Genomic DNA, 25,909 nt, shown 5'->3' with positions numbered 1-25,909 from the left:
GAGAGTAAAATGAGCAGTCTCCCACAATTCCCAAAGCCTACTGCCTGTGGTGATTTGGCCGTTTACATGAGATGGGGAAGAAGTAACAGGTACAAAGCTCTCTGTGGACTGGAGAACTACCTGCATGGCCTTTCATAAGCAGTTATGTCCAACACATGCAATGTTAGCACTGGGTGCTGCCATCTTCTTACATGCCTGCTCCTTGCCCCTTCCTTCCCCAGTAAATGCATGCTTGGATATCAATGCTAAATATTACTGAGTTTAAATATCTCATATTCAGGGCATGCTGGAGCACTCAGCCAAAAACCCCCAAACCACTGCAGAGCAATTACAACTTCTCCTTTCCAACAGAGCTCAGCTCATCATAAACCACCCAATATGATTTTAGCAAGAAGTTAGAGCTTAGCAAAACACAGATTCATCATAACTATGCCCTTGGTGAAACATAATCTCCTTTTTCTACCCTTCAGCTTTATTTGGATACTTTGGTTTGATGTTTTATGTTGCAACTTAAAATAGCTACCCATGAGACTAAATGTTTTAAAGGAGAAAAATCTCTGCTCCTCTGCTATCTTACTTTTGAGTCTCAGCTCTTCTAGCTGAAACTGTGTAATAAATAAAAATAATTCAAACCAAAACATATGGAAATGAAGATGACAGAATCACATGAGAATTCTAAAGCCCTGTTTGACATCACGTGCTGCATCACTGATATCATCACGAAGTTGGCTGCCAAAGAAAGTTGGGTTCATTGCTTGGCAGAGTCAGAAACATTTCTGAAGGAGGTAGGGGTTTAGTAAGTAATTTGTATCCCAGCCCCCACTTCTCTAATATTTAGCAACAAACAGCTTATTTATGGGAGTAATAAGTCAAACGAAATTTCCAATCCCAAAACAACAAAAAGATACCTTTCTCATTTGTGCCAGCAAACCTTCAAATTCCTTCAGGTTCAGGGTTGATCCACTATATGACGTGCAGTTGTTTGCTGCTTTCCCTAGCCAATAAATGGTGACTAACACCTGCAAAAGTTAATATGAATTAACTGCAGCCATCTACACAGTCACTTACCTAAATTTACTTCCCTTCAGCATCTCTCATTTATTCTAAAGCGTACAGTGGCATATGACTTTGTTACATATAAAACAGAATTGAAAGTGTCTGTCAGTGGCTATATATAAATGCATTGGGTAACTATGAAAATTTAAACAATCCCACAGAATATGTAACTTAATACATTATCTTCCTGGTATTTTTAGAAAAAGATTAAACTGTAGTGTCTAGGTGGAAAATCAACAGCAAATATAAATCTGAATAGTAAAATTGGGCAAGATATTCAAAACTGTCTAGAAGACACATATAAATATATGTCCGTAAATCTAATAGGAAAAAAATCTCTAAGGAATACTAATATTAGTGGTCGTTAATGAAAACCATTAAGACTAATGGAATAAATAAAACTTCTCAAATGCGTGCCTATTTCAAGGACAGAAAAGGTAGTTTCATTTTTAATCATCTTAATGTAATTAACCAGATGACATGAGAACATTTACTTCCAGGCTTCTGCTAGCTTAAGAAATGCTTAGCCCAAGATTAATCAAAACCCATAAGCATCTGGCTGTTTCTATCAGACGAACACAGAAAGCGTTAGTGGTTTCATTCAAGTTCTGACTTGAAGGTTCTCTCCCTGTAACTCATAAGTCACTCAAAACTAGCACAGAAAGAAAGCCAAGAATTGCTCTTGCAAATGTCTATGTACTTTCTCATTCCTTCAGGTAGCAAAAAATCTGACACTGCTGGTGTTGCACTTGTTTTAGGAAAGGAGAAACTAAGATGCTCAGGATGGTCAAATACAGTAAGTCCAAAACCAAACCTCTGCACCCACATGTCTCCACTTAAAGCACTCTCTTTAACCTGTGCAGCAGCAATTTAGACTGGAAATTGATTATCAAGGGCAATTCAGTTCAGTGTTTTGCACTGGCTAAAAATGCCAAACCATCATCTCAGAACTTAGGGCTCTTTCTCATTTAATGCTCATTATTTGGCACATTCCATGACATTGCAAAATATTTAACTGTAGAACAAAGAGGAAATATTTTGATGTGGAAAAGATGTGCAGCTGATAATAAATAATAGTTGCCATTAACTGTCTCAAAAAAGTTAAATAAACAGAAATACAGTATTCTACGTTTTGACAGGGCCACATAATTCATACTAGATAGCAACCTAAAGAAAACAGGACTAGGAGAAATCCTGGGAGGGGCACTGGGGGCAGTCATCTCTTTTCTAAACTCCTCTTTCCTAAAACATGCACCCACATTCCTTCGGTGCTTCCTCCTCAGTCACATATACTAGACTTTGGATTAGCCTTTTCTCCTCAACTTTCTCTAACATCCTCATTTTTCATATAAGTGTGATATCCAAAATCACACACAGTTGAGGCCTTGCCAGAAAAGGACATAGCATGTGTCACACAGATCCCCTGTTTAGAAACAACCATGGTGCATAAGGTAAAATATATTATATTTTATATAGAAATATAGTTTATATTTCCATTTAGTTATTAGCTAATATACATGCCATGAAATAAACAACATTTTAATAAAGTTCAGAAATTTTCCCTTTGTTTTTAAAACTACATCCAAATTGATACTACTGTGCTGAGTGAAAGGAGGTGGTTTCAACAATATGGATTTTTTCATCTTCAAACAACCTTTATCTGAGCTGTTTTCCTTCAACCAGCACTAGTCAACAAATTTATGTAAAAAATTCTTACAGTACATGTTCTCACGTTAAGTGAAAACGCTTGGAAATATAGCATTCTTAGCAACCAGGAAACTGTCCAATTCATTTTGCCATTTAGTTCCCTGATGAAGGTGGTGGTATTTTTATTTATTTCTGCTAGCATTTGATCATTCTCTCTCATCTTCCTTTCTTTATCCATTGGTTTTGTTTTTATTCTCCAAATAATATCAACATTTGCAAGCAATTCTGACTGGCTGCCAGCCAAGGTCGCAGGATCATGCACCTGGAAAGCATATATTGCCTACAAGCACATTGTGGAGGGTACTTTTGAAACTTTATATTTAAAACAATACATCTGTACAGAGATATTTAGCTGGTGTCCACAAGAGTGCTAAAATGCCATGGCTGAGCTCTCTGCCTACAACTTTGTGTGCTGGATGCAGAAGATACTACTCAAATGATGGGAAACACAGGATTTTTTTTTTTTTTTTGGGGGGGGGGGGAGAAGGAGGTATTGGTGTTTTGGGTGGTTTTTATCTTTTTTTTTTACCTGCCATCATGATGACTGGCTTGCAAACTTATTAGGAAAAGGTCTTGGCATTTCCTACCAGTTTATAGGGATGTGAGCCAAATATAAAATTGAATTTCTAGCAGTTTACAGCTGACTAAGGACAGACATCTTGCTATGCTTTATGTGAATAACTAACTGTCAGACTAAGAAAGTTTAGCCATTTTCTTTTCCACTTCACAATTATAGGATGCATTATCATTGCTATTAGGTTAAATTAATAAGAAATTGAAGTTAAATGGAATTAGCCTTCTGGGGAAACACTAATTTATTTGGAAGAACAATGAGAAAGCTAGCAAATCTGATAGCAAAGATCTGCATCCAGATCTAACAACAATTTTGTTTCCGTTTAGTTGCTTTGTGGAAATGTACTTTATGCCTATTTATTCATGAAAGGCTACAGAAGCACAGATTCGTCGGCAAGTCAGACTGTTCCTAGTCAATACTGCAAGGGACAGCACAGAGATTTCATTATTTATCCCTTATCTAAGAAGAGACAAACTTTTTCCATTTTATTTCTATTGTAAGGCTGCTTTGCCATTGCAGTTCTACGTATCTTTCTAGTATAGTAAAACTTGGTTAGGTTTGTACTTCTCAGCAGTACTCATCTGTACACAACTTTTACTGGCACAATTCTTGCTCAGGCCAAATACAGGATTAACCAGACTAACAAAAAAAAAAAAAATAGAAAGTACTCCAAGTGATGTACTTACATTTTTCAGCTTCCTACTACAGTCAATGTTCCTGGTTGCACACACAGGAAAAAAAGAAAAAGAAGAAAAAATAATCAGAAAGAAGACACATTTTCCAAGAGCATGTATGGAGCAGTCCACCTTTTCCCTAATAAAAGCCTGCAGAATGCTTCTGCTGTCTGGAAACACATGAAAGCTAAGAAGATATAGTTCACACATTCATTTATTCATAACATGGGAGTATTTTGTCACCATTACTTCAATCACTAATTTAGAATTCTGGAAGTACAAAAAGAAAATGTGTTTATAATGGTCCCACAGTAAAGTAGGACAGTGCCAAAAAGTCCTTTAAATAGAGTTGCTGATTTCTTCAAAAAACAAGATGAAAGTCCTCTCTGCTAAAATACATTCTGCAGTAATCCAACAGTCAGATTCTGCTCTGTGATAAATCATTCAGCCCATACTGATTCTGAAAGCAACAAAACATGCAAAGGAGACTGAGGAAATCATCACCAAACATTAAGGAAACAGAGTGGGCTCCTCTGTGGAAAGAAGCATCACAAAGAACAAAGTAGATGGGTGAAGCAATAAAAATCCTGCCATTTACAACAGAACCTGCTGTGGAAAACGTACTTATTTTTTTAATGCATATTGAGGACTCAAGACTGAACACTGTCATCCTTCTCAATTTACTTTTTCACCAATGTTTATCAAAGGGTAGAAGTTTCATGTTAGAAACAACAAAGCACAAAGTCTGTGCAAACATAAACGACATTTCAAAATTCAACCATTAAAAATGAATGGAGGAAACGTGCATCTCATTCAGGTGCTGAAAACCAAGTAAGACTAGTTCAGATTTAGTAAAGATTGTGTCCTGATTATAACAGAATTGCTTTCTACTAGAACAGTAAGCTCGCTTCAGCATTAATAGTTACCTGACAAAACCAAAGATAAATGTACTTAAATCTGTCAGAATAACAAAAGTCTGAAACCAGGCTTATTTATAAACAGGCTAAAACATATTTCTTTCTATAACAACTTTTTAAAGACAAAATTTTATCCACCGATACCCACATGCTAAGAAAAATAAAACAGTCAGGATTTTTTCTCTTAATAAAATAGCAGTGGAAAAGAGTCTTGTTTAACAAGTAAGGAAGACATTCTTTACAGCATTAGCTCATAACTTTTACAATCTGGATGATCCAAAAAAACCAGATCCAATGCATACCTCAACATTTATATGAAAAAAAAAAGGTTAAAAATGTCATTATCTTAATCATGTGCAATAATGTCATATTCATCCTTTATCAAAGAACAAATACACTTTTAACCATATTTAAGAAAACCCCCAAATCTTCAAAGAGGGGGGGAAAAGTCACCTTCATGCTTTGGGAACTAGCTAGCAGAAGACAGTCTTGAAAATATTTTTCTACAACAGTCATGGCTTTGGCTTCTACACCTCAACTCAGTTATTCAGTGTGAACTTGGACAGTGCTAGGAAAACATTTGGCTCATTTCCACAGCTGCTTTCTCTGAAGAGTTGATGGGGGAAGAAAAAAAATCCATTGCAGTGAGACACTTCACATGTATCCAGCACCATATTCAGAAGGCCAAGCCATCTCCATGGAGTTTATTACTCCTAGTTTAATTTGCATATGTGCTGGACAGCTCTCCTTGGAGCTCCATGCTAGTCCCAGCCTCTCAACCTGCCTCCTCTGGGGTACTCCATCATCCTTAACCCCAAAAGATCAAGCTTCTGATCAGAAAGACTCTTTTTCTCTGGTTTCATATGGAGATCATGGTTTTATATGGAGATAAGGATTGTTTTGCGACTCCCTCCAGCTACTCATTGTCATGACTTTACATGACATTGTGAAGCATCTGCAGTATTACCAGATTAAGAAGAAATATGCTACATAGTCCCCTCTCACTGGCATGTACAGGTGAGAAGAACCTTATATTCGAGGAAGAAACTTGGAAAGGAGCAAAAAAAAAATGGGAGACTATTCCTTAAAATAAGGAAAGTGGCCAATTTGATTTAAAGAACCTTTGAATTTTCCCAGTGCTTGAACACCATAAAAACTTGCCCAGCTTCCACTGCCAGAAGGGAAAAAAAAATAAAATAAAAAAAAAAGTAGAATGCTGCTGAGATTTAGAAAATTGTTTCCATATACTTCTCTAAAATGGATATGTCTGACCAGGATTTCATTAGTGATCTTTTTGGCCAAATGAAACAATGCCATTCAATCAACTCAGCAGTATTTGCTTGTCTGTAGAGCAGTAACTTTTCAATACTACACGATAGAAAAAAAAAAATCAGAAGACCTTCTAAATAACAGCAATTACAAATTTTGTTAGTTTTATGGAAATGTGGGGTGCTTTTGTTTTTGGGATGCGGTGAACTACTAATATAAAGGAGAATAAAATACAGTTTGACTGCTTGTGTTCCTTTAGTCCATGATGACAAAATCTTTCCTGAAAGGGACAACAGTTCCGAATCAAGACCTCAATCTATGACTATATGGACTTTGATTCAAGCCTGCTCTGTGTGAAGACAGTAATTCTTTTTGTGCCAGTCTCACATCTGTGTTTTAAATCACTTTGTGGAGTGAAATGCTAAAAATACAAGCTTTACAGTCTAAGCACCTATACTCTTTGCAGTGACGGATGTGTACATGCCATGGCCAAAAAGCTGTTGATTAAAAGGAGATTTTAAAAAAATTACTTCATCCCCTAAAAAAAAGTAATTAGTTATTAGGAAGGAGACCCTCTTAAAATGCACATGGTAATTTGTGTGGCAGTAGGTGTGTGCTTCCATAAAAACTATCTAAACTGCATTTCCAGTCCACACATTTCTCACAGACATCTTCAGCCCAAACATCACATCCCAAGTTATAGTTCTTGTTAGACAATAAACAGACCATGCTCATGTCTGCACCTTGTAGAGTCTGAGAGAACTATAAATGTCCTATAATGCATCTTCAAACCAGTTTAATCTGAAATAACAGAGCTGTGATTTTTTCCCCCCAGCCTACATAGTTCATTAGTTGGACAGACAAAAAAGAATGCCATCAATTCAGACTCAGGAAAACCCCTAAGTCCCACAGAATCTCATTGCTTAACTAAACCAGTATTTTAAAAGAGCTGTGTTTGATCTCTCTGGGAAAAATAACAGCCCTTAGAAAAAGCCTGTTGGAGACAACAGCATATTCTTTCCAGCACCGAAGGTTTCCTGAACCTCAGTTTCCTATTTCCTTTATACAAATGACAGTTCTACAGCCTTTTTTGCTCATCCTTAAATATTTACTATCGAATCACATGCATCTGAGGTTGTAACATGCTAATCACAAACTGCTGTTGTACTTACTTGATGGTTACTCTGTTTGATGTGTCTTGCAGATCACCGGGATCAAAAAGCTGAGATTCTTTAAGTCCCAGCTCTTTGCAGCCTCTTAAGAATAAGATGATATTATCCTGAAAAGAGACCAAAAATAAAACAAACCCAAATTTTAAACTCTTCTTCATCAAAAAAAAACCTCTACCAAACCAATCTCTCCCTAACTCAGTAACATCTCACAAACAGTCATATCATTAGCTAAATGAAGAACCAAAGACATTTCCAGTCACATAATTTGAGAAGCCAGAACATGTTTTGTTTGAAAAGTAGGGTAAATATGAAACTTTTTTTTTTTTAAGATGTGTAACTGCAACAAGCTTGCTGACTTTTCTCTTTCCAAACCCAGATGTTGGCAATCTTTAACTGAAAAACCCTGCTAAATTCCCCACCTACTGCTGCAGGCTGCCAGCACAACTGCAGCGTGTTACTGGGCAGAAGAGGTTGGATTTCTGAGGGGAGCAGGAAGGATAGATATGAAACAGCCCACCACCATTTAAGCAAGCAGTTTGTTCAGAACGCATTTTGCATGTTGATACAAACAAGCCAGTTACTCTTAGTAAACACAACTGTAAACTCTCCAAACTTAACCAGCCAGAAGCCACTGGGAAAAGAGGTAGGTGCCTTTTGCCCAAATAAAATGCTTGCAGCTACACTTTACGTTACCAGTGTCTGTAAGAAGAAACACCAGTTTTGTAACAGTTTTTATGAACTATTTACAATTTTCAGAGTGTAAAAAATAAAAATAACTAAGAGAGATTAAGCAGAAACTGATATAAGCCTCTTTCAAACCAAATATGAGTAATGATGTTAAAGTTTGCACTGAGGGAATTAAATCAGTATGTGTGCATATACATTTAATGTTTGATTTATACTTACTTAAACTTACGAAAGTACACCGCCCCGTTTTATAGAACCAATGAATCTTTCTTATGCAGATAAATCTCGAAGGCCAGTAGACAACAAGTTTTTAGATATATCCACTGCTACAACAGCAACTGCAATGGTAGATGTGTGGACAAGTAAGGATATAATGTGCAGATTGATACTCTCCGAGGCCCCTCATCTCAAACCTCCAGCTGGAAGTAAACTGCCATGGGAAGAGCTAGAGCGCAGCAGAGGCACAGCCTGTGGCAGAGACCTCCATTTCTGTACAATCTGGGAAGCAGAGGAGCCTGGGCAGTGTCCAGCTCTTGCCCACCCTGCATGACAGAGCAGGATGCGTGAGCAGAGCTCTCCCCACATCTGCTCCTGGGTCTTTGTTTGGGTGGCATGGCCATAGCTTGGTGACAGCAGCCTTGTTTATTCTGTCGGGGCACAGCAATCAGCATGCTAATCGCTGCGGTCTCTGCATGCCAGCACTCCTGCACACAAAGCTCGCTGTCACCAGCTCACCGCAAAGAAATACAGACTTGGAAATTTGGAGGAGCCCAGATCTCCCTTTTTTTTCCCCTGGCTGAAACTTAACAGCTCTGGAGGGGAGCCATGGGGGAAAGGAACAGAAGCTGAGAGAGCAGAGCCCATAGCCTAGAGAGACAGCATCATTCATGACATGAAAATTTGCTTGTAAAATTCTCCATCTGGCTTACTGTTTGCATTACAATTTTCCAACTGCATCATGAATAACTCTTGTGTTTAGGCTTTGATGGAGGACAGTTCTGGTCACTTCCAAATGGCGGGTGGAGCAGCGTGTAAATTCAATAAAAACGCAAAAGCATTAAAAAAAAAAGTCCCTGACAGTATTTCCTAACAAAAATATACAGGAAATACAGGACAGAGTAACCTAATAAGTTTAGAAAACAATCAAAGTAGGGGCAACTCCAAGAGTAAGTAATTGCATCCATCTTCATGCCAAAAGTTCATATCCAAGTTATGCGAAGCAGTAACAAAAATATCAGCTTTTTGGCAGCCATGTAGTTTGGAAATTCAGTTCTTCTGTTGATGAACGAATGCCCACTGCTCAAAAAAACCCCAGTGCCACCACCCTATGCCTGTTTTCATACATGCTTTTATCTTGATGGTCATCATTTGACAACAGTCACACCATTCCCCGAACAATCCCTCAGAAAGCTGGTATCTTTTATGGGCACAAATAACCACATATGCCAACAAGATGCAACCAGTGAGCACTGAAAAGGTTTTGCTTTTGTGAACATTCTCACAGTTTTTATTTCCCATTGGTCCTAAAAATGGCAATTTGTTTAAAAGGATTAGAAAAAAAAAAAAAAAGCCAACAAAGAAATTGTTTGCAAGTTAAAGATACTCAGGTAAACCTGCCTAGGCTGCCTATCCCCAAGCCAAAAATGTACTTCATACTAAAGTTTTCCTAGTTCACTTCAATACACTTGAGATTTGTATGTGTTAGTTCTGTTGAGACTCTAGAGAAAAACCCTCGTAAGCCACTAAAAGGAGAAAGGAGTCTTATCGTTAAAAGCCAGCTCCTAGCACAGCTTTCTTTCAGGATTACTACACCTTGCATAGGCTAAGTCCTGGTTTCTTCACTTCTCAGAAAATTTTGCTCATATTTTCTATTTTTTGAGAGAAATTATATTTCTGTATCTGTTAGCTGTAACTACATGTTTTTTGTAGTCACCTACAATGCCAAAAAAAAAAAAAAAAGAGAAAAAAGAAAAGGCTTATAAGTAGCAATGGATATAAAACATTCTTAGTTTAAATAAGTGACTGAAACCACACACCTAATGTGCATGCCCAGCTCCTTATAACTTGGCAGAGTTAAAGAGGTCATGCAAATGGGTCACGCTGCAATGGCAAGGATGGCAGTGTGGCCAGCTGCCGTGCCTCAGCTAACAAGGTGGTATCTTTTACAGTGATCTCAGAAGACACACGACCTGAACTCGGTCCCTCTGGAAGCCCCTACAAGGCACTAGCACACTGCCTCCACACATTAAATTGAAATTATATTGCCTTTCTCTCAGCAGTTACTTGCTGCAGTTGCAGAGTTGGAGTAGACAGCAGGCTGGTCGCCTGGTCAGCACATCATTTCCTACAGCCCCAGGGGACCTGCAACTGTCTCATGCTGTCTCCTCTCAGTTTCAGCCCATTCCACTATTCAATCAAAAATATTTTTCTGGCTTTTGTCCTTCATGCACCCAGAGGAACAGGGAGCTTACAGGTTATAGTCTAAACTTCTTTTGCAAATTTTATCTCTCTTTTAATCTAGAAAATGTTATATTTGTGAATATATAGACATCTATAAATCTATTCATCTATAATCTATAGACATCTATAAAATTTTATCTATGCTGTATTTATACAGTGACATAAACTAAACAGGCTGCTTACAGAAGACAAATGCTTCAGGGCGGCAATAGTGGACAGAAGCACAGGATGCACTGATAGGTTAAACCCCAGCCCTTTTCTGCCTGCCTAAGCAGAGTCCTGACAGTTACTGCTAGATCAGCACTGTGAGCAATGTCATTTACTTATGAGTATTAGAAATTAAAATAATTATTAATGTTTTCCTATACAGAATTTCAGAGAAAATAATCAACACAAAACGCTACAAACTCTCAGGCAAAGTCAGCCACAAACCAGCAAGAAGGGCCAGAGAGAAGTAGGAATGCACAAACAGGGGTGCAGGACACTGACTCTCTGAGAACTGAGCTGGAAGGATGCATGGGAAGGAAGGGAGAGCAGCTCTTGCTTTGAAAACTACACTTCAATACCATCAACTTTTCATCCCTTCTGTTGCACAATCTGACAGACTCATCTCTACAAAATCACTTTGCCAGGACACCAGCTGCAGGCAATGCACAGACAATGGGAGGCAGAGGGGTTACACACCTCTACAAAGGTGGAGGAAGGAAAAAAAAATGCTGCTCATTTATAATCTTTTTTTCCTCCCTGTTTTTAAAAGAATGATAACCCATGTGTTCTAAATACTAAAAAATGTTTACTGCACAGCATTAAGTCATTTTCCTCACACATGAAATGGAGCACAAAATCCTGAACTCTGTAAAAAAAAAAAAAACACAGAAATTGGCAGTAGTGAAGGACAGACACCCTGGAAAGCCACCGCAAATTCACACAGTAGCACTGCCAACACACATGATAGTTCAAGCTAGCGAGAATCAAATACTCACAGCAGGCAAATTCTCTCCATAGGATCTGCTGATCAGATGCAATGGCAAGCAGCTTGAATTTGGCCCACTTCCATTCCTTTCATCTGCCACAATAGTATACAAAATATTCTCACTGTATTCATGCTGCAAACCAGACCTGCAGCTTATCACTGCAGAACCATCGTTTGTCAGATGAGCTACTGCACGGCCTGGATGAGATACATAGATAAACTCGGGGAAAACAAAAGCAAGGCAAGCTGTACGTCCGCACAGAACGCTAAACAAAATGCCAAGTGCATGCCACTTCTAAGAGTTGGGGATATTATTAGTTGCCAGTAGCACTGTGCTGTTTTGCAGGACAGCTGCAGACAAACAGGTGGCCTTTTTCATTTCTGGAATGCTGAAATTTTCCCTGCTCCAGAATAAATTGGAAGATTTCTAAAAAATAAATCTGTATTTTCAAACTGCTTTTCTGAACAATTTCCAATACAGACTCTCAAAAGCCTTTTGTTTATTCTCAGCATTTCTTCCTATTCCCTAATTTTTCCATTTTATATAATTAGTGGTGATAATTTATTAATATAAAATCAGTGGATCTTGATTGATTCACAAGCAGGTGGAAAGGAAACACTGAAACATTCAGTTCAAGTCCACCAGGAAAAGATTTTTATGAGAAAAGCTGGGAACTTTTCACGCATGTATATATATATAGACATACAGAAATATACACATATATATTCTTTATTATTTATCCAATATGCTTTACTATTTATGTTTTACTGTATGAATAAGTTTTAGTCTCTATATAATGTTTTAGTCTCTATATGTTTCACAGTTTATATAGTTTGCTTTACTGTATACCCAGTAAAACTACACTTCAGAAGACATTGGTTTTTGCGGCAAATTCCAAATCAGCAGATTTGGAAGGAGCTCAGTTGTAGTCAGGACACATTCACTTAGAAACTCAGGAACTTTACCTCCAGAAGATGCAGGATGACAACCCACCAGAACCAAAGCGAGCCCCACCAGTACAGTATGGGCAGACAAGGCTGCATGCAGCCCTGGATCCAGGCACACAGCAGCCTTAGCTAATGAAAATTAAATGCTGCATGGGGAAAACCAGAAGAGTGACCCTGGGACCGGGGACGGAAAGCAGGACTTACCAGCCCGTCAGTCTGGCCTGATCCTCGCCTCCCGAAGAGCAATAGCCCCGCGGAGCAGCAGGAATGACAGCCGGCTGGCTGGGAGCCCCACAGCTGCTGGTGGCGGGGCTGCGAACCCCAAACTCCACCCCCACCACTGCGGAGCAGCCCCGACACCCCCCAGGAGGAAAACAATCACTGTGTGTGGAACTGTCTGAGCCCCGAAGGCAAAAAACAGGTCCAGAGAATGAACGCAGAGATGATTCAGTTAAAACGGCAGCAATAACGCTCGCTGTCCTGAGATGAAACTGAACGGCTCCGAAGGCAGGGAGAGCTGTAGGAGTCACTGGGAGAGAGGCCAAGCTTGCCGGCAGCACCACAGGCCAGAAAGCCTGACAAGCAGGACCTTTCACAGCTCAGCAGAGGAGGTGGCAAAGACTCTCTTTGCAAAGAAAGCCAAGCTTTTTCCTACGTCTTTTTGGGTCATCCACAAGAAAAAGATGTGTCTCCTCAAACAACAGCCCCACTCCTTTAAGGAAAAGGCAAAAAAAAGACCTTAAAACCTCTGTGAAGAAAATGGGTCTGTCAGAGGTATACGGCAACTACACCAAACATACCAGAGCAATCTCCAGGTAATATCTAAGACTGCCAGAAGATGCTCAGTACCAGACCCCCAGTATCCAGTACAAAGTGCCAAATTCCTTCCAAGGTGCTGAGATTCTGCTGCTTCCAACCAGACTTACTAGGTTGGAAAATTCCAAGTGCCTACAGCAAGAAGATAGTGTACAAGTTTTACTGTGAGGTGTCCCTGCCCATGGCAGGGGGGTTGGAACTTGATGATCTTAAGGTCTTTTCAAACCCTAACTATTCTATGATTCTATGATTCTAAGTTTCATGCCGCTACTTTGGTAGTATAAAACTTATCCTCATTTGATAGTGTGAAGGGAAAACAGGTCAAAGGTAAGAATTCATTTTTCAGAGAGCTAGTCTTAGCATTTTTGGCATTCAGCAAAATCTTTTGCTATTAATGCCAATCATTAGTCTCATATAAAACACAAGCACATTCAATCTACATTAATAAAATGAAAATAAGCAACAACAAAAAAAACAACCCTCAAAATTACACCATGCAAGTTGATGGTCGGATGAGAGGAGAAGGGGAAGGGACTCTAAAAAAAGAAGCCCAAAATAAATGAAATGTGTTAAGCAAATCAAATTGTCCTCCAGATACCAAAAAGCACAATGTTTAAAATCAAAAGCCTGTCATTCTTTGAGCAAATCAGAACTACAGCAGCACTACTCAGGAAATTATCTCGGAATTTTCCTACCTCTGTCCTTCACCATCAGATTATTTGCCTTTTAAGATCTTTGACCTGTAACAAATTTCAACCACATTTATAAGCTTCTTATACAATACAGTGCATTACTATCATTTGCGTGACAGTTAAATACTAAAATCTCCAAACAAGAATGGCCATGGTGTGTATAGTGAAAAGCAAATGCAAGGAGCTCAGAATATAAAAGGGTATTGAAGGTCCTGGTGAAGGCAGTGAACATGTTATGCTGGGCACAGAATGGATGATGTGTCTTATTTCTGCAATTTTTAAAATTGAGATTAAATTCCATGTAGCATGGTATGATATAAAAGGAGGAAAGAGACCTTGCAGAAAGGGGGAAGCATAACAGGGAAAAAGAGAAGAAAATAATGGGAGGGGACCATATGAAAGAACATGAGCAAGAGCAGCCTTCAACTCAATAGGCAAGAGCAAACCACGGGGGGGTGGGAGGGGTGCACACAGCATGAGCACAAGGCTGACCCTATGACTTCACTAGTTAAGTAGGTCCTGATATTTCTCCTTGCTGCATCAGGTCATTATCCCTCAAGACACAAATAAAACATTTAAACAAATGGGGGCTCAGTCAACATCCTTGTCTTTAGGGGAGAGAGCAATCAGATTTGCCAAACTGAAGATACATCCTGAGTAAGATGGCTTTATTTACAGCAATGAACACAGAACATAGGCAGGCAGGGAAAAAAGCCCAGAGTATTTCCAGGCTATTCACTGGCTCCAATGCTAATGAAATCACAGCCAGATGTCAGCCAGATGTCAGATTTCACTCAGTCTTGGAAAGGGGGTGCCTATCGATGCCATAGTGTATGGTAACAGCCATACTGTGGCGAAGGAAGAGGACAACATTTCCTTTCCACCCCTTCTCTGCAGCATTTTAGTCCAGGATGATAGCACTTGGCTTGTGAATGTTTGGGCCTCAGTTTCACGATTTCTTCCATTATTCACTTTCCACATCTTTGATGAATAAAGTTCAAAACAGCAGGGTTAAAAACAAACTCTCATACAGTGAATTGCAGGCAAACACTCCTAGAAGCTGCTGGGAATTCACCTTGCAAATCCAGAGTCAGGTGGGTAAAACCAGCGGGAAGACACCACCAAAAAAGCAAAGCATGGTTCCATCTGCTGTGATGGAATGGACTGTTATTTGCATCACTGCCTTGTTGGCTGGGCTATGAAGTGGGTCAGTACAAAACTTAACTGCAGAGTGGGTTGAGGCAGGAGCTACAGAAAAGACAAGATTGGATGAAACATCACAACAATCATGTTCTCAGTGCAACTGGAGCTCAGCACCTGTGGCATCTACCCCTTCTTACCCAGACTCCTGACAATAGTTCTGCTGTCTATCTGAAGGAGGAAAAAAAGTTCATAAAGACAAATTTGACCTTTATTTGCACTCACATTGTAAGTGCTGAGAGTATGACTAACCTAAACACAGATGTCAAGGAACCCTGAAACCACAGCTAGTGCCACAATGTTTCCCTCAGAACATCCTCTTGGGGAAACTGGGCACTCTTCAGTCTCGAAGAATGCGTGGCTGCTGGCCCACAGCTGAGCTCTACAGCAAAATATAAAAAACAGGCAAGAAATTCACAACTAAGGAGAACATGCTGTTTCCCAAGTTTGGTTTATTTGTGTGTGATTATCAGGACATGATAAAGCATTACGGAAAGCACACAGTCTGACTACAGATTTAGAAGATCTCAAATGCCGTGATCCCAAGCAAACTGCTTAAAGTAAACAAAAAATACACACACTTTAGATTTAAAGTTGCAAGTCATAAGAAATACTACACCAAATACTGTGAAAACAACACCAGCCTGTAAATCAGGGGGGCCCAAGCAATGGGACCACCAAAGAAACTAACCTAAGCATTAAGTATTGGCAAGTGTGGTTTTTCACTGGACATACTGGTAAAGTTTACCACCCTGCATACAGAAAAAAAACAAAACCAAAAAATCCAAGGAAATTCATAGAGGAATAAAGTTGAATTACCTCCTGAGTGATACACCCCAAAACTACAGTACTGGGGTAATCCAAAGGAACGCTACAAATAGCTTAAGCTCCAACACAAATAAGCCCTTTAGGTGTTATGTGCAGCCATCAACTACAACCAAACACGGCTGAATAAATCTTCGCCTTTCCTGACTTCTGCCAAGGTAATTGTATGTTAAGCCACGGCACAACATATGCTTTTAAAAAGCTATTTATGTGTTCCTGCTAAGATACTGTTCTATGCTGATAAAGAAGATTACCTATGCAAAGCAAATATATGTGTTAAAATTTTTTCGATGTTTCCTTAATTATATTAGCAGGTCTACTAAAAGATACTGCCTTTTTTCACATACCCTGCCTTCCTTTCTCTGCCTGCAGACTGCAGGCCTCATGAGATCCCTTTGATCACATTTGATACCTCAGGGCACTGTTACCCAATGCGTGCTTTCTATATTTTGACTTGACTGTAGAGAAAATAGCCTTGTTTTCCAGGAAGAGCAGCGTTGACTATTCAAGGAACCCCACTCCAGGGAGATGCAACTTGCCACAGGACCTTTGGGATGAAGGGGTTAGAAAATGAGGACAAATCCTGTGCATCATGAGCCTCACCACCTGAAAAAGTGTGTCTGTGGGTGATTAGTTACCTGCCCAGCATAATCTATTATAAACCAGTAGAGGTAACTTAAAGCATAAACAATACACCTGTGTGCCATTCAAAGATGACTATCTGGAAAAATATTTCTCAACCTGTGATGAAGTAAACATAACTTTACTTTCTTGCTCTTTTATGTGGTATGTTCTCTTTTGCTTGGTACATAAGCAAATCTATCTTCCATTTATAGCCAAAAATAGTAACAGTTGGCCAGTACTTGGACTTCTCTCAGCAAAGACAGCAATTCACTACACAAGGATCAGGATACTACTACGCAGCTGAAGCTGTTGAAGGGCCTCTGCATCCCAATGTCCAAGTATAGCTGCTGTAGGTGGGCCTCAAAAGATGCAAGAAAGCTGCCTGTGGGGGCCAGGGGCCTGGCAGTAGCTGTTAAAATCATACCAAATCTCTGTTCCCAAAGGCAAATGGCAAAATAGTGAAACCGCCAAGGAGGACTCATTCCTGCTCGGTTCGTGACCTCTGCAAAAAAAGCAACAAATTCCATTTCTTCTTTCAAATTAAACATCTACTCTTTATTGCCCAGGAATATGTTTTAATAATCTGTGGTGTTCGAGGTTTGATAAACATCAGAAATCTCTTTGCTGCTGTTACATGATACCTGACATACATTTTCCCTCCACTCATAGCTTTGCATTTTCATGCCAGCATTACATAAAACACACTAGACTTCTTTAATGTACATGTTCGGGTCTCCTTGCAAATACTTCTAAAAGAAGCTGTTCAAGTCCAAAAACCACTAATTTTTTTAATTGGCTTTTTGTACTGAATGCAGTTCCAGCACATTCCACTTGGAAAACCTACATTATTGTTTTTACTTCCATTAAAAAAACTAAATAGAAAGCTTTCACATTTAGATGTGTAGAATGATTTGGAGAGGAAAAGGAAAAGGAAGAAAATCAATAACTTTCAATTTGCTCCAAGTGTATTTTACAGAAAAAATAGCTGTGCAAAAAGGTGCTAAGTAAATCAGTGCCCTATCTTAACTTCAACCATATACAGTGTAACTGCCTAAATTACTAAATACCACAATACTCAATCCATGTATCCATTGTTTCTTTCTCATATTTGAAAACATACATTTGGTGCCTATGGCCATAACTGTTAGTCATCTTGAATATCTCCAGTTTGGAGCTTTTTAATGGCAAATATTCAAGACAAGATAAGCTACCCAACAGTCTCGCAGTGATTTATTTTCCAGCCCTTTTTAACCATCAGTAAAGCATTCCCTTAGGTATAATTGAAGAACTGGCACAATTATTCAGGAAGCTATGGGAGCTGCAAACCTAGACGGACTATGCAGAATAGCCAACTTAAATTACCAGCGTTCATTAAGCCTGCAGAGGTCATGCAGATATGCCTTTGAAGGGCCATTTGGATTCATGGATTACATCTGGATGCCAGAGTCTTTTGCAATTGGGAAGTGTAAGCTTTCAGGAGGAATAAAAAGTAGACAATAATACACTGTATTTAAGAAGCAGAATTTCCTCAAATTAATGGGCACAAAATCAATGGTTAAAACAAGAGGGAAAGAAAGGAGCTCTTCTTTAATACAGTGTATTCCTATTGCAGAGGACAGCAAAGGATCTCTTCTGCTACAGGACAGATACTCCTGTTGTTCAATTTTCTGTCAAGACACTAGCGGTGTACTCAAGGCACACTTCTGCATCATCCACTCTCCCCTAGGGATGCACAAAGCAACAAGGGTAGGGAAATGAATACATGAATAACATCAAGTCTTCAGGAAGAGGAGCTAAGAAGTGGAGATGGCAGAAATAGCTTGTCACATTTGTTGGTGAAGGGAAAAGAAAGAGGAAGCAAATCAGCTATCACTAACTTCATCCCTAAAACTTCAGTTCATACCCTGTCCTCTGTCCTAACCAGACTTGAGATCACCTTTTGTGTGTAGAGGAAAATGGCCAACTGTGCTTACAGTTGAGCTTACCTGGGTATAACCAGTGGCTCCTGCTTAGAACAGTCACATATAAAGCTAGCAGAGATGTTCATGACCCTCAAACAACAGGTTTCCAACTCCTCACCTACTACTTCTGAAAACATTTGCAATTTAAAGACACATTCTGCAGATAGGGGTAAGACTTAGCTGATGGAGAGTGCATAAAGGAAAAAGGTATATATTTTTTCATTTCCTCAACAGAGAGATGGGATTCAGGAGTTCATTTGATTGTTCAGAGACAGGTATATCTAGACAGCAGAACCAATAGAGTCCAGCAAGATTATCAGGCCAGGCTCCATGGGCTGTGAAAGCAGCTGTACTAGCTCCAGAGCCAACAAGAAGATGCCAGCAATTTAGCTGCTTTAAATCACTGCAGAGCCCCAGTCCCCAGCCAGCTCACATGTCTCCAAACTACTCCTGCAGGTGTGAATTTCTGGAGAATGCAAATGTTACACACGGCTACCCAAAATCAGCTCAAGGCCAGTGGAACTTAATGGCTTTGACAAACACCTCTGTGCTGCCTTTCCTAGCCACTGGGGAGTATTTCTCAGACAGTATTGCCTTGCTTGAATGGAGAGACCTAGCTGAGGTTCAGCACTGCGCTAAAGCTCATCAGCCCTTAAATCTGGAGACCCTGGTAAGAGCTACTTTGGGCTTACAAGGTCAACAGATGTAGCCCCATCTAAATATAGGGGATACAGGGCTATGCAACTGCCTTAGATGTTATGGTTAACACTGCCCAAACTGCAGCACAAGGAGTCCAGTCACCCAGAAGGTACCAGACCTGGGCACACATGGTCTTTGTACATGTACATGTACATGCCAGTCAGCCCAGAGCTGCAGAGGGGCTTCAGCATGCCCTGTGCTCTGCATATGAGTACAGAGATCCTGGAGTCAGCAGCGCATGAGCAGTTCCTGCTTCCTGGAGCTTTTTGGCTACCTGGAAATCCCTAAATGTGTTATGCTGCACTGTTAAACTGATCTCATGCCTTTCGGCCACTTGTCCCTGAATGGGAAAGATGCTGGTGTCAAGCAGCAATCCTGCAAGAGCTGTCCTGTGGCTGTGCTGAGCCAGGATGATAGATGCTGCTGCCAAACCCAAGCGGACTGTTCAGTGAGTTGCCCACACCCACAACACAGAGGTTATCCAGGGTTTTCCATTCTCTGTCATATCCCAGACTCCACCTTCCATTATCCTGAACAGAGCAGTTGACTGTTTTTCCTTTTATTTACTTCCCATCCACTTCCTGACTTTAGACTGGTTCTTTTATTCCTCCAACTTGTATTGTAAAGTTAAAGGACAAGAATATTTGTACACTTATACAAAGAGAATACATCATACTGGAAGCTGTGATGGAGAATACTGCCACAGTCTTTGAAGCTCTCAATCTGCAATCTGCTTACATAATAATTTGTACACAGGCTTAACTGCTGGATTTCTAATATTGCTTATCAAATTTTAGCCAAACAAAATAGAATAAGCAAGGTGAACTATTCATGGGAAGATAAAGTATCTGCAAGATTTTTTTTATGCAAGTATGAGAACACTAAGAACTCACAGTTCTTCAAAAATACGTAGAAGTCTGGAATCCAAGAAGTTTCAGTTCTCTAAGATCATATTTTAGAAAGTAAATTTTAATCAGGATTGCGTGGCTCAAGAGATTGGGTAACAGTATTTAAAAAAGTAAGTGATTAATCTCTGATCAACCAGAGGGTAAGAACTAAAGAGCATTTAAGGTCTCAAACACCCCCAGGAACTAGCCAACTGTGGGTGCTGAGTCCAGGCAGATTTAGGATTTTGTATTTTCTTACACACAGTCCTCATGCTTATGAGTAGCCACCAAATTTCATTAGAACTACTCTGTTATCCCCTCAAAAATTCTGCATTGCAGTTATGCTTTGAAGAGCCAACAGCAGTTAGATCCCAGATTTGCTGATAACACTGTGCCAACAAATACCTTGTTTCTCTGTTTTCTTTCTAACTGCAGCTATGTGGTGTTTCTTAATTATAAACTTCTGAAGGCAGAGACTTCAGATGCCGTATAGTGTCTAGCATAAAAGGGATAAAGGAGACCTGTACCGATAAGTTGATACTTTGCAGGAAAACAGGTTTTGATCACTGCCAACTGTATCATTTGAAGATCTGCAACACTCAGAAATTGAGGGCAGGCACATCTGAACATACAGCTCCTAAACTCCCTTCAAAATAATCATAATATTGGATTGGCTTTTGCTCTTTTGGTTGTTTTAGACAGAATGACAGATCAAGGAACAACAGGTGTGACATTGCTGAAGATAAAGTATCACCCATTCTAATACAATTCTGCTAATACCTTACTCAAATTTTTGTTTGACTGCAACATTTCTCTGAGAAGATGTAATTACCTTGCTTCTTTCTTGTCTAAAATTCTAGTCCACTGACGTATCAGATTCCACCCAGTAACAGATTCAGCACTGTAAAAATAACATACAGGCGTGCACACTAAGAAGGAAGATCAAACTAGGCTGTTTCTTAAAAAAAAAAACAGAACAAAACAAACCCCAGCCTCCTATAACAAACTTTGCCATGTTTCTTTGTTACATAAGTCTGTTACTAAACACTAACTTTTGTAATGAATTTTACATGTTCTTTTGGTGCATGTTTATTTATTTACTTACTTCTTTTTGCCTCTATATAGGCTTTTATAAAATCTCTGACAGCACTCCCCAGGGACCATCCATTTGATTTACCAATTTGCCAATGACTGATGCAATTTCTGCATTTGCTCATAATTTTTTTAATGAATCACAGAATGGTTTGGGTTGGAAGAGACCTTAAAGATCACCCAATTCCAACCCCTTGCCATGGCCAGGGACACCTTCCACTAGACCAGGCTGCTCAGAGCCCCATCCAACCTGGCCTTGAACACTGTCAGGGATGGGGCAGACACAGCTTCTCTGGGCAACCTGAGCCTGTGCCTCACCACCCTCGCAGTAAAGAATTTCTTCCTAATGTCCAATCTGAATCAACCTTCTTTCAGTTTAAAGCTATTACCCATTGTTCTTGTAAAAAGTTGTATTACTATATGTCCTTGTAAAAAGTACAGTTTCCAATACATAGTATCAACCCTATAGGGTTTTCGGTTTGCATTTTGAGTGTTCTTTCTGTTTGGTCAGGTGTTTTTTAATTAGCTTGTATTTTCTTTAAAAATCAACAGCACAGTAAAACAGTCTATCTGTGTCTGATGCATGTGGACTCTCAGGATGTTTCAAGTTATGCTTTTCATGCAGTTGTTATGGTTTAAGAAGCAACTTCTGTCTGACCTCTTTAGGGGTAACAGGAGAAACTTAATGAAGAAAACATCTGAGTATTGTACAGAAGTAAAGGGGATTTTCTACTTCTGCATATGTCAAGTAAAAGCTGTATAAATCATTTTTCTAGATCAGAAGGTGCGAGATTTTATTACCTTGTGCTACTGTCCTGTGGAGGCAGTTTTCTGGCACAATTTTCAAAACTTGTTTACAGTATCCCCTCAGTGATATCCAGAACTCCTTGTTATCTCCACAAGGGTCAAATTCCTGACATGTATTAATTACACTGAAAATTGCCCTAGATTACTTGAAACCTCAAATAACTGAACCTATTCATCATCCTCACTTTTAAATAACAGAGGACATACTGTACAGTGGTGCTAATACTTTGCAGCTGATCCCTGTAACTCCAGAAATTAGAATATAAATGCCACTATTTACCTAGCAGGTCTGTCAGCTTTCCCCTGAAAATCAGGCTCAAAAATCAGAGAGTGTTTATAGCATGGTCCTACTCAATGTGTGGGACAGGAGCAGGCAGGAAGGACAAAAAGGTTAAAACCAAATATCACTGACCAGCATTCCTGGTCCACGCACTGCTGGCCGAGGAAATGGAGCTGCTTCACAGTTCAGCCCTCCTTAGTTTCGGGAATGACCTTGGATCATTCCCATAGTTAGCCGAAGACTAGCTGATGCCTGCACAGTAAGTCTGTGTCCCACTGACACTTGAGCTTTACAGTTCTGGGTACTAGGCTCCATCTTCTCATGTCCATCACCTGGCAATCAGGCCTGCAGCTTCTCCCTGAAGGCACTCAGCAAGCAACTTCACAGGAACCCCTACAACTGCATTATTGGGGGTTGAATGCAAAGATCAGGATTCAAAACTCTACTGGAAACTCACATGTTCAGCCAGCAGCAGGCATTAGCTCTAAGATCTCTAATGCTGTTGCTAGGAAGAAGTGGTAAAGTTAGGATTGGTTTTGGAAAAACCAGCAAGCCTCCTTCCAGCCAAAGCAGAAATGGTATTCAAAGGACAACAGCAACAAGGCAGCTTTAGTTAAGAGAAGGTATTAGAAATATCCACGAGTGCTTGGTAACACCCATGGGATTTGTTGGTTACACAGCCAAGCTACACAGCACCCAATGAACCCAGTAGTTATAAAAGGCAAGAGCACCAGCAGCCCAGGATATCAGTTTAAGGCCTGAGGTTTGTTGCCCCACAACAGGTGCAAGGGTGAGATTCACATCTGGCACTCTGTCCAACATGCCTCCTAACACACCAATATGACTTCACAACACAATAAGTCACGTAACATCTCTCTAGCTGTTGCAGTAAAAGGAAACCAAATAATACCAACATCATGACTAAAAAGGAAAAGAAAGGGGAAGGGAAGAAAAACATAATGTTTACCATCAGCCTTATGTGGAAACACAAGCTTGAATCTAAATTGTTCTTGAGAAGTACTACAATTCAAAGAGAAAACCAAGGTGATGAAGGAGCGTGCAGAATGGACTGAAAAAAGCCGAGCTGAACTCAGTACACACTTGGATGCATGCACACATTTAGCAAGTTCAATACTCTTCCCTTATTGAAAATCCTGAAGAGAAAACTCCCTTTCACACGTTGCACAGTAACAAATCAGGGAACACTATAGCCCCAAACAGAAACCAACATTCACCAACTAAATAACAGTGCTTCCCAAGTGAAGTTGAGGAGGCAAAAGCAACGACATGGTAATAGTGAAGACTTTAACAGAACGGCACCACCTGAAATAACTGAGGATTGCCTCTGTACTGCAATATTAATTTTCCAGATGATTATTTATACTGTTTGTCCAGAAATGAATGTGTAATTCTCCTACTAAGCTGTGGGACAGATTTCCACACAGTATCACAAGACTATTCAGCTTTCAAAAGGTTAATAGTTAATGGCTTTGATGTGCTTCAGTCAGATAGTTCAGCCTACTACTGTATTTTTGCACAAGCAATTAACTAAGCTGCTTCCTCTGCAGCATTAATTTTAACAGGTTTACAATAGTATCATTAGACCTCTGGACATTTAAGAGGAAGCACATTACAATTGAAAAGTACCATGCCAAGCAGGAAGCAAGTGGCTTCAATCCAGGAGCACTGAGGAATGCAGAAGGCAAGGAGAATTCAGTGGCAGATAATTCAGCCTCTATGAACTCTTGACCACAGCACCAGACTGCAGAATTTTACTGGGCTCTTAAACCAAAAAAATAACTGCACACGGATCTTTAAGGCACTAGTTTTCCACTAGTTTGCCTTTTTGCTTGTTTGCTTTAAGCCAGGGAAATAACTGCAATGTGATCTTTGGAGCAAGATACTTTCCATCATCTGCATTCAGCACGTAGGCTCCTGCTAGTGACATGCACATCATCTGACAGAAATCCACTTACACTGCCTGGAAAGGTTTTCAGCATAGAAACAGTACGAACAGTTGCTAGCAGACGTAAACTGCAACAGACTTCACTGAGTTGATTCACAGCCAGGAAGGGGATTAGAGACAGCATTCGTCTGCCCCCATCTTCAGCACAAGGGCTGGGGTCATAACAGACTGTTGCTAACTCATGCTTGCTCCCTTTTCACAAGAGAAGAAGGTAAAGGAAGCTTAAGCCTCCCTGACCCATTTTCAGGTGGCAGATCTGTTGGTTTGACCACACTGTGGAAACTTTTGTTCCTGCTCACATCACAGGGACTGTTCAGATTAATTGGAAGGCACCCTCTCTTTTCACATCTCCGGTCGTACTGTTAGCCAGTTATCAACATTCTCTAGACCATATCACATGGATTTTATGGGCAGCAGCACCTGCTTCTCACATGCTGTGAGAATGCAGGGTAGCATCAAATAACAGCAAATATTCTTACTCTGGTCAACCCCATTTACACTGAATTTAGCTCTCACTCTCTCCAATAAATACTGGCATCTAGCTGTTCCCTGCAGCAGAGGCTACATGTCACTGACAAAGACAGTTGAGGATCAGAGATGGTATTTATAGCACAGACCTACAGACTCCAACCTGTGAGAGGCTATCCAGAATTAGGGAGTGAGAGTACTACTAAGTATAGTTTTAGACACAGACAACCTTTAAGCTGGGGATTTCAGGATGAGACTTTCCCAGGTTCCAGTGTCCTTCAATTCTGGCCAATAACTTGAGGATTGCATCTAAGTTTAAACTCCCCAGCTGCAGTTTTGAACCTACTTATCGGAAACTGATCAAATAACATCTTCCCCAACTTGGTGAGCCTCTTCCTTCCCTCCTGCCTGCACTCCTGCTCACGCAGCTACATGCTGCAAGACGAAGGAGAAAGGTATTTTTCAGCCTGATCAGCTGTCCACTCTAGTTAATAACTCTATGAATGCTAGTGCTGACATAGCAGAATTGTGTACCAGCATGCACAACTTCTCTGGGCAACCTGTTACAGTGCCTTACCACTCTCATAGTGCAGAATTTCTTCCTATTATCTAATCTGAATATATCCTCTTGCAGTTTAAACTTACTCCTCCTTGTCCTATTGCTACATGTCCTTGTAAAAAGTCCCTCTCCAAACTTCTTGTAGGCCCCTTTAGGTACCAGAATGTTGCTATAAAGCTTTCCTAGAGCCTTCTCTTCTCCAGGCTGAACAGCCTCAATTCTCTCAGCCTGTCTTCATAGGAGTTCTCCAGCCTCTGATCATCTTTGTGGCCCTTCTCTGGACTTGCTCTAACAAGACCACATCCTTCTTGTGTTGGGGGCCCCAGAAATGAATGCAGTGCTCCAGGTGGGGTCTCCTGAGAGCAGAGTAGAGGGGATGAAGCAACACCCTCAACCTGCTGGCCACACTCATTTTGATGCAGCCCAGCATATGGTTGGTTTCTGGGCTGTAGCTGCACATGCTGAGTCATGTTCAGCTTCTCATCAACAAACACCCTCAGGTTCCTCTCCCCAGTCTGTATTTACTCTTGGGATTGCCCCAACCCAGGTGCAGGACCTTGCACTTGGCTTGGTTGAACTTTATGATGTTGGCACTG

The 25,909-nt window shown here is 40.1% G+C and overlaps 1 protein-coding gene across 5 annotated transcripts in view; it reads right to left on the bottom strand.

The window, feature by feature from the left end:
- Nucleotides 1–25,909, bottom strand: part of LIMCH1 (LIM and calponin homology domains 1) — a 180,441-nt gene that overhangs the window by 69,785 nt on the left and 84,747 nt on the right. For 4 of the 5 annotated variants that reach the window (XM_061471599.1, XM_061471607.1, XM_061471618.1 and 1 more), the window contains exons 4-6: nucleotides 7,370–7,476; nucleotides 4,024–4,054; nucleotides 909–1,019 (exon numbers count right to left, since the gene is read on the bottom strand). In XM_061471599.1, coding sequence (XP_061327583.1) covers nucleotides 909–1,019; nucleotides 4,024–4,054; nucleotides 7,370–7,476 — 249 coding nt within the window. Of the gene's footprint in view, nucleotides 1–908; nucleotides 1,020–4,023; nucleotides 4,055–7,369; nucleotides 7,477–12,641; nucleotides 12,922–25,909 lie in introns of those variants that run through there. The other variant, XM_061471626.1, reaches the window with a different exon arrangement.

This window comes from Pezoporus flaviventris, unplaced genomic scaffold (genome assembly GCF_033815535.1).
Source record: "Pezoporus flaviventris isolate CSIRO_AGI_PZ_B2104156 unplaced genomic scaffold, CSIRO_AGI_Pfla_v1 ptg000002l, whole genome shotgun sequence".
NCBI classification, from domain to species: domain Eukaryota; kingdom Metazoa; phylum Chordata; class Aves; order Psittaciformes; family Psittacidae; genus Pezoporus; species Pezoporus flaviventris.
The sequence above is the reverse complement of the archived record's forward strand: the minus strand, read 5'-3'. Positions and strand labels throughout refer to the sequence as shown.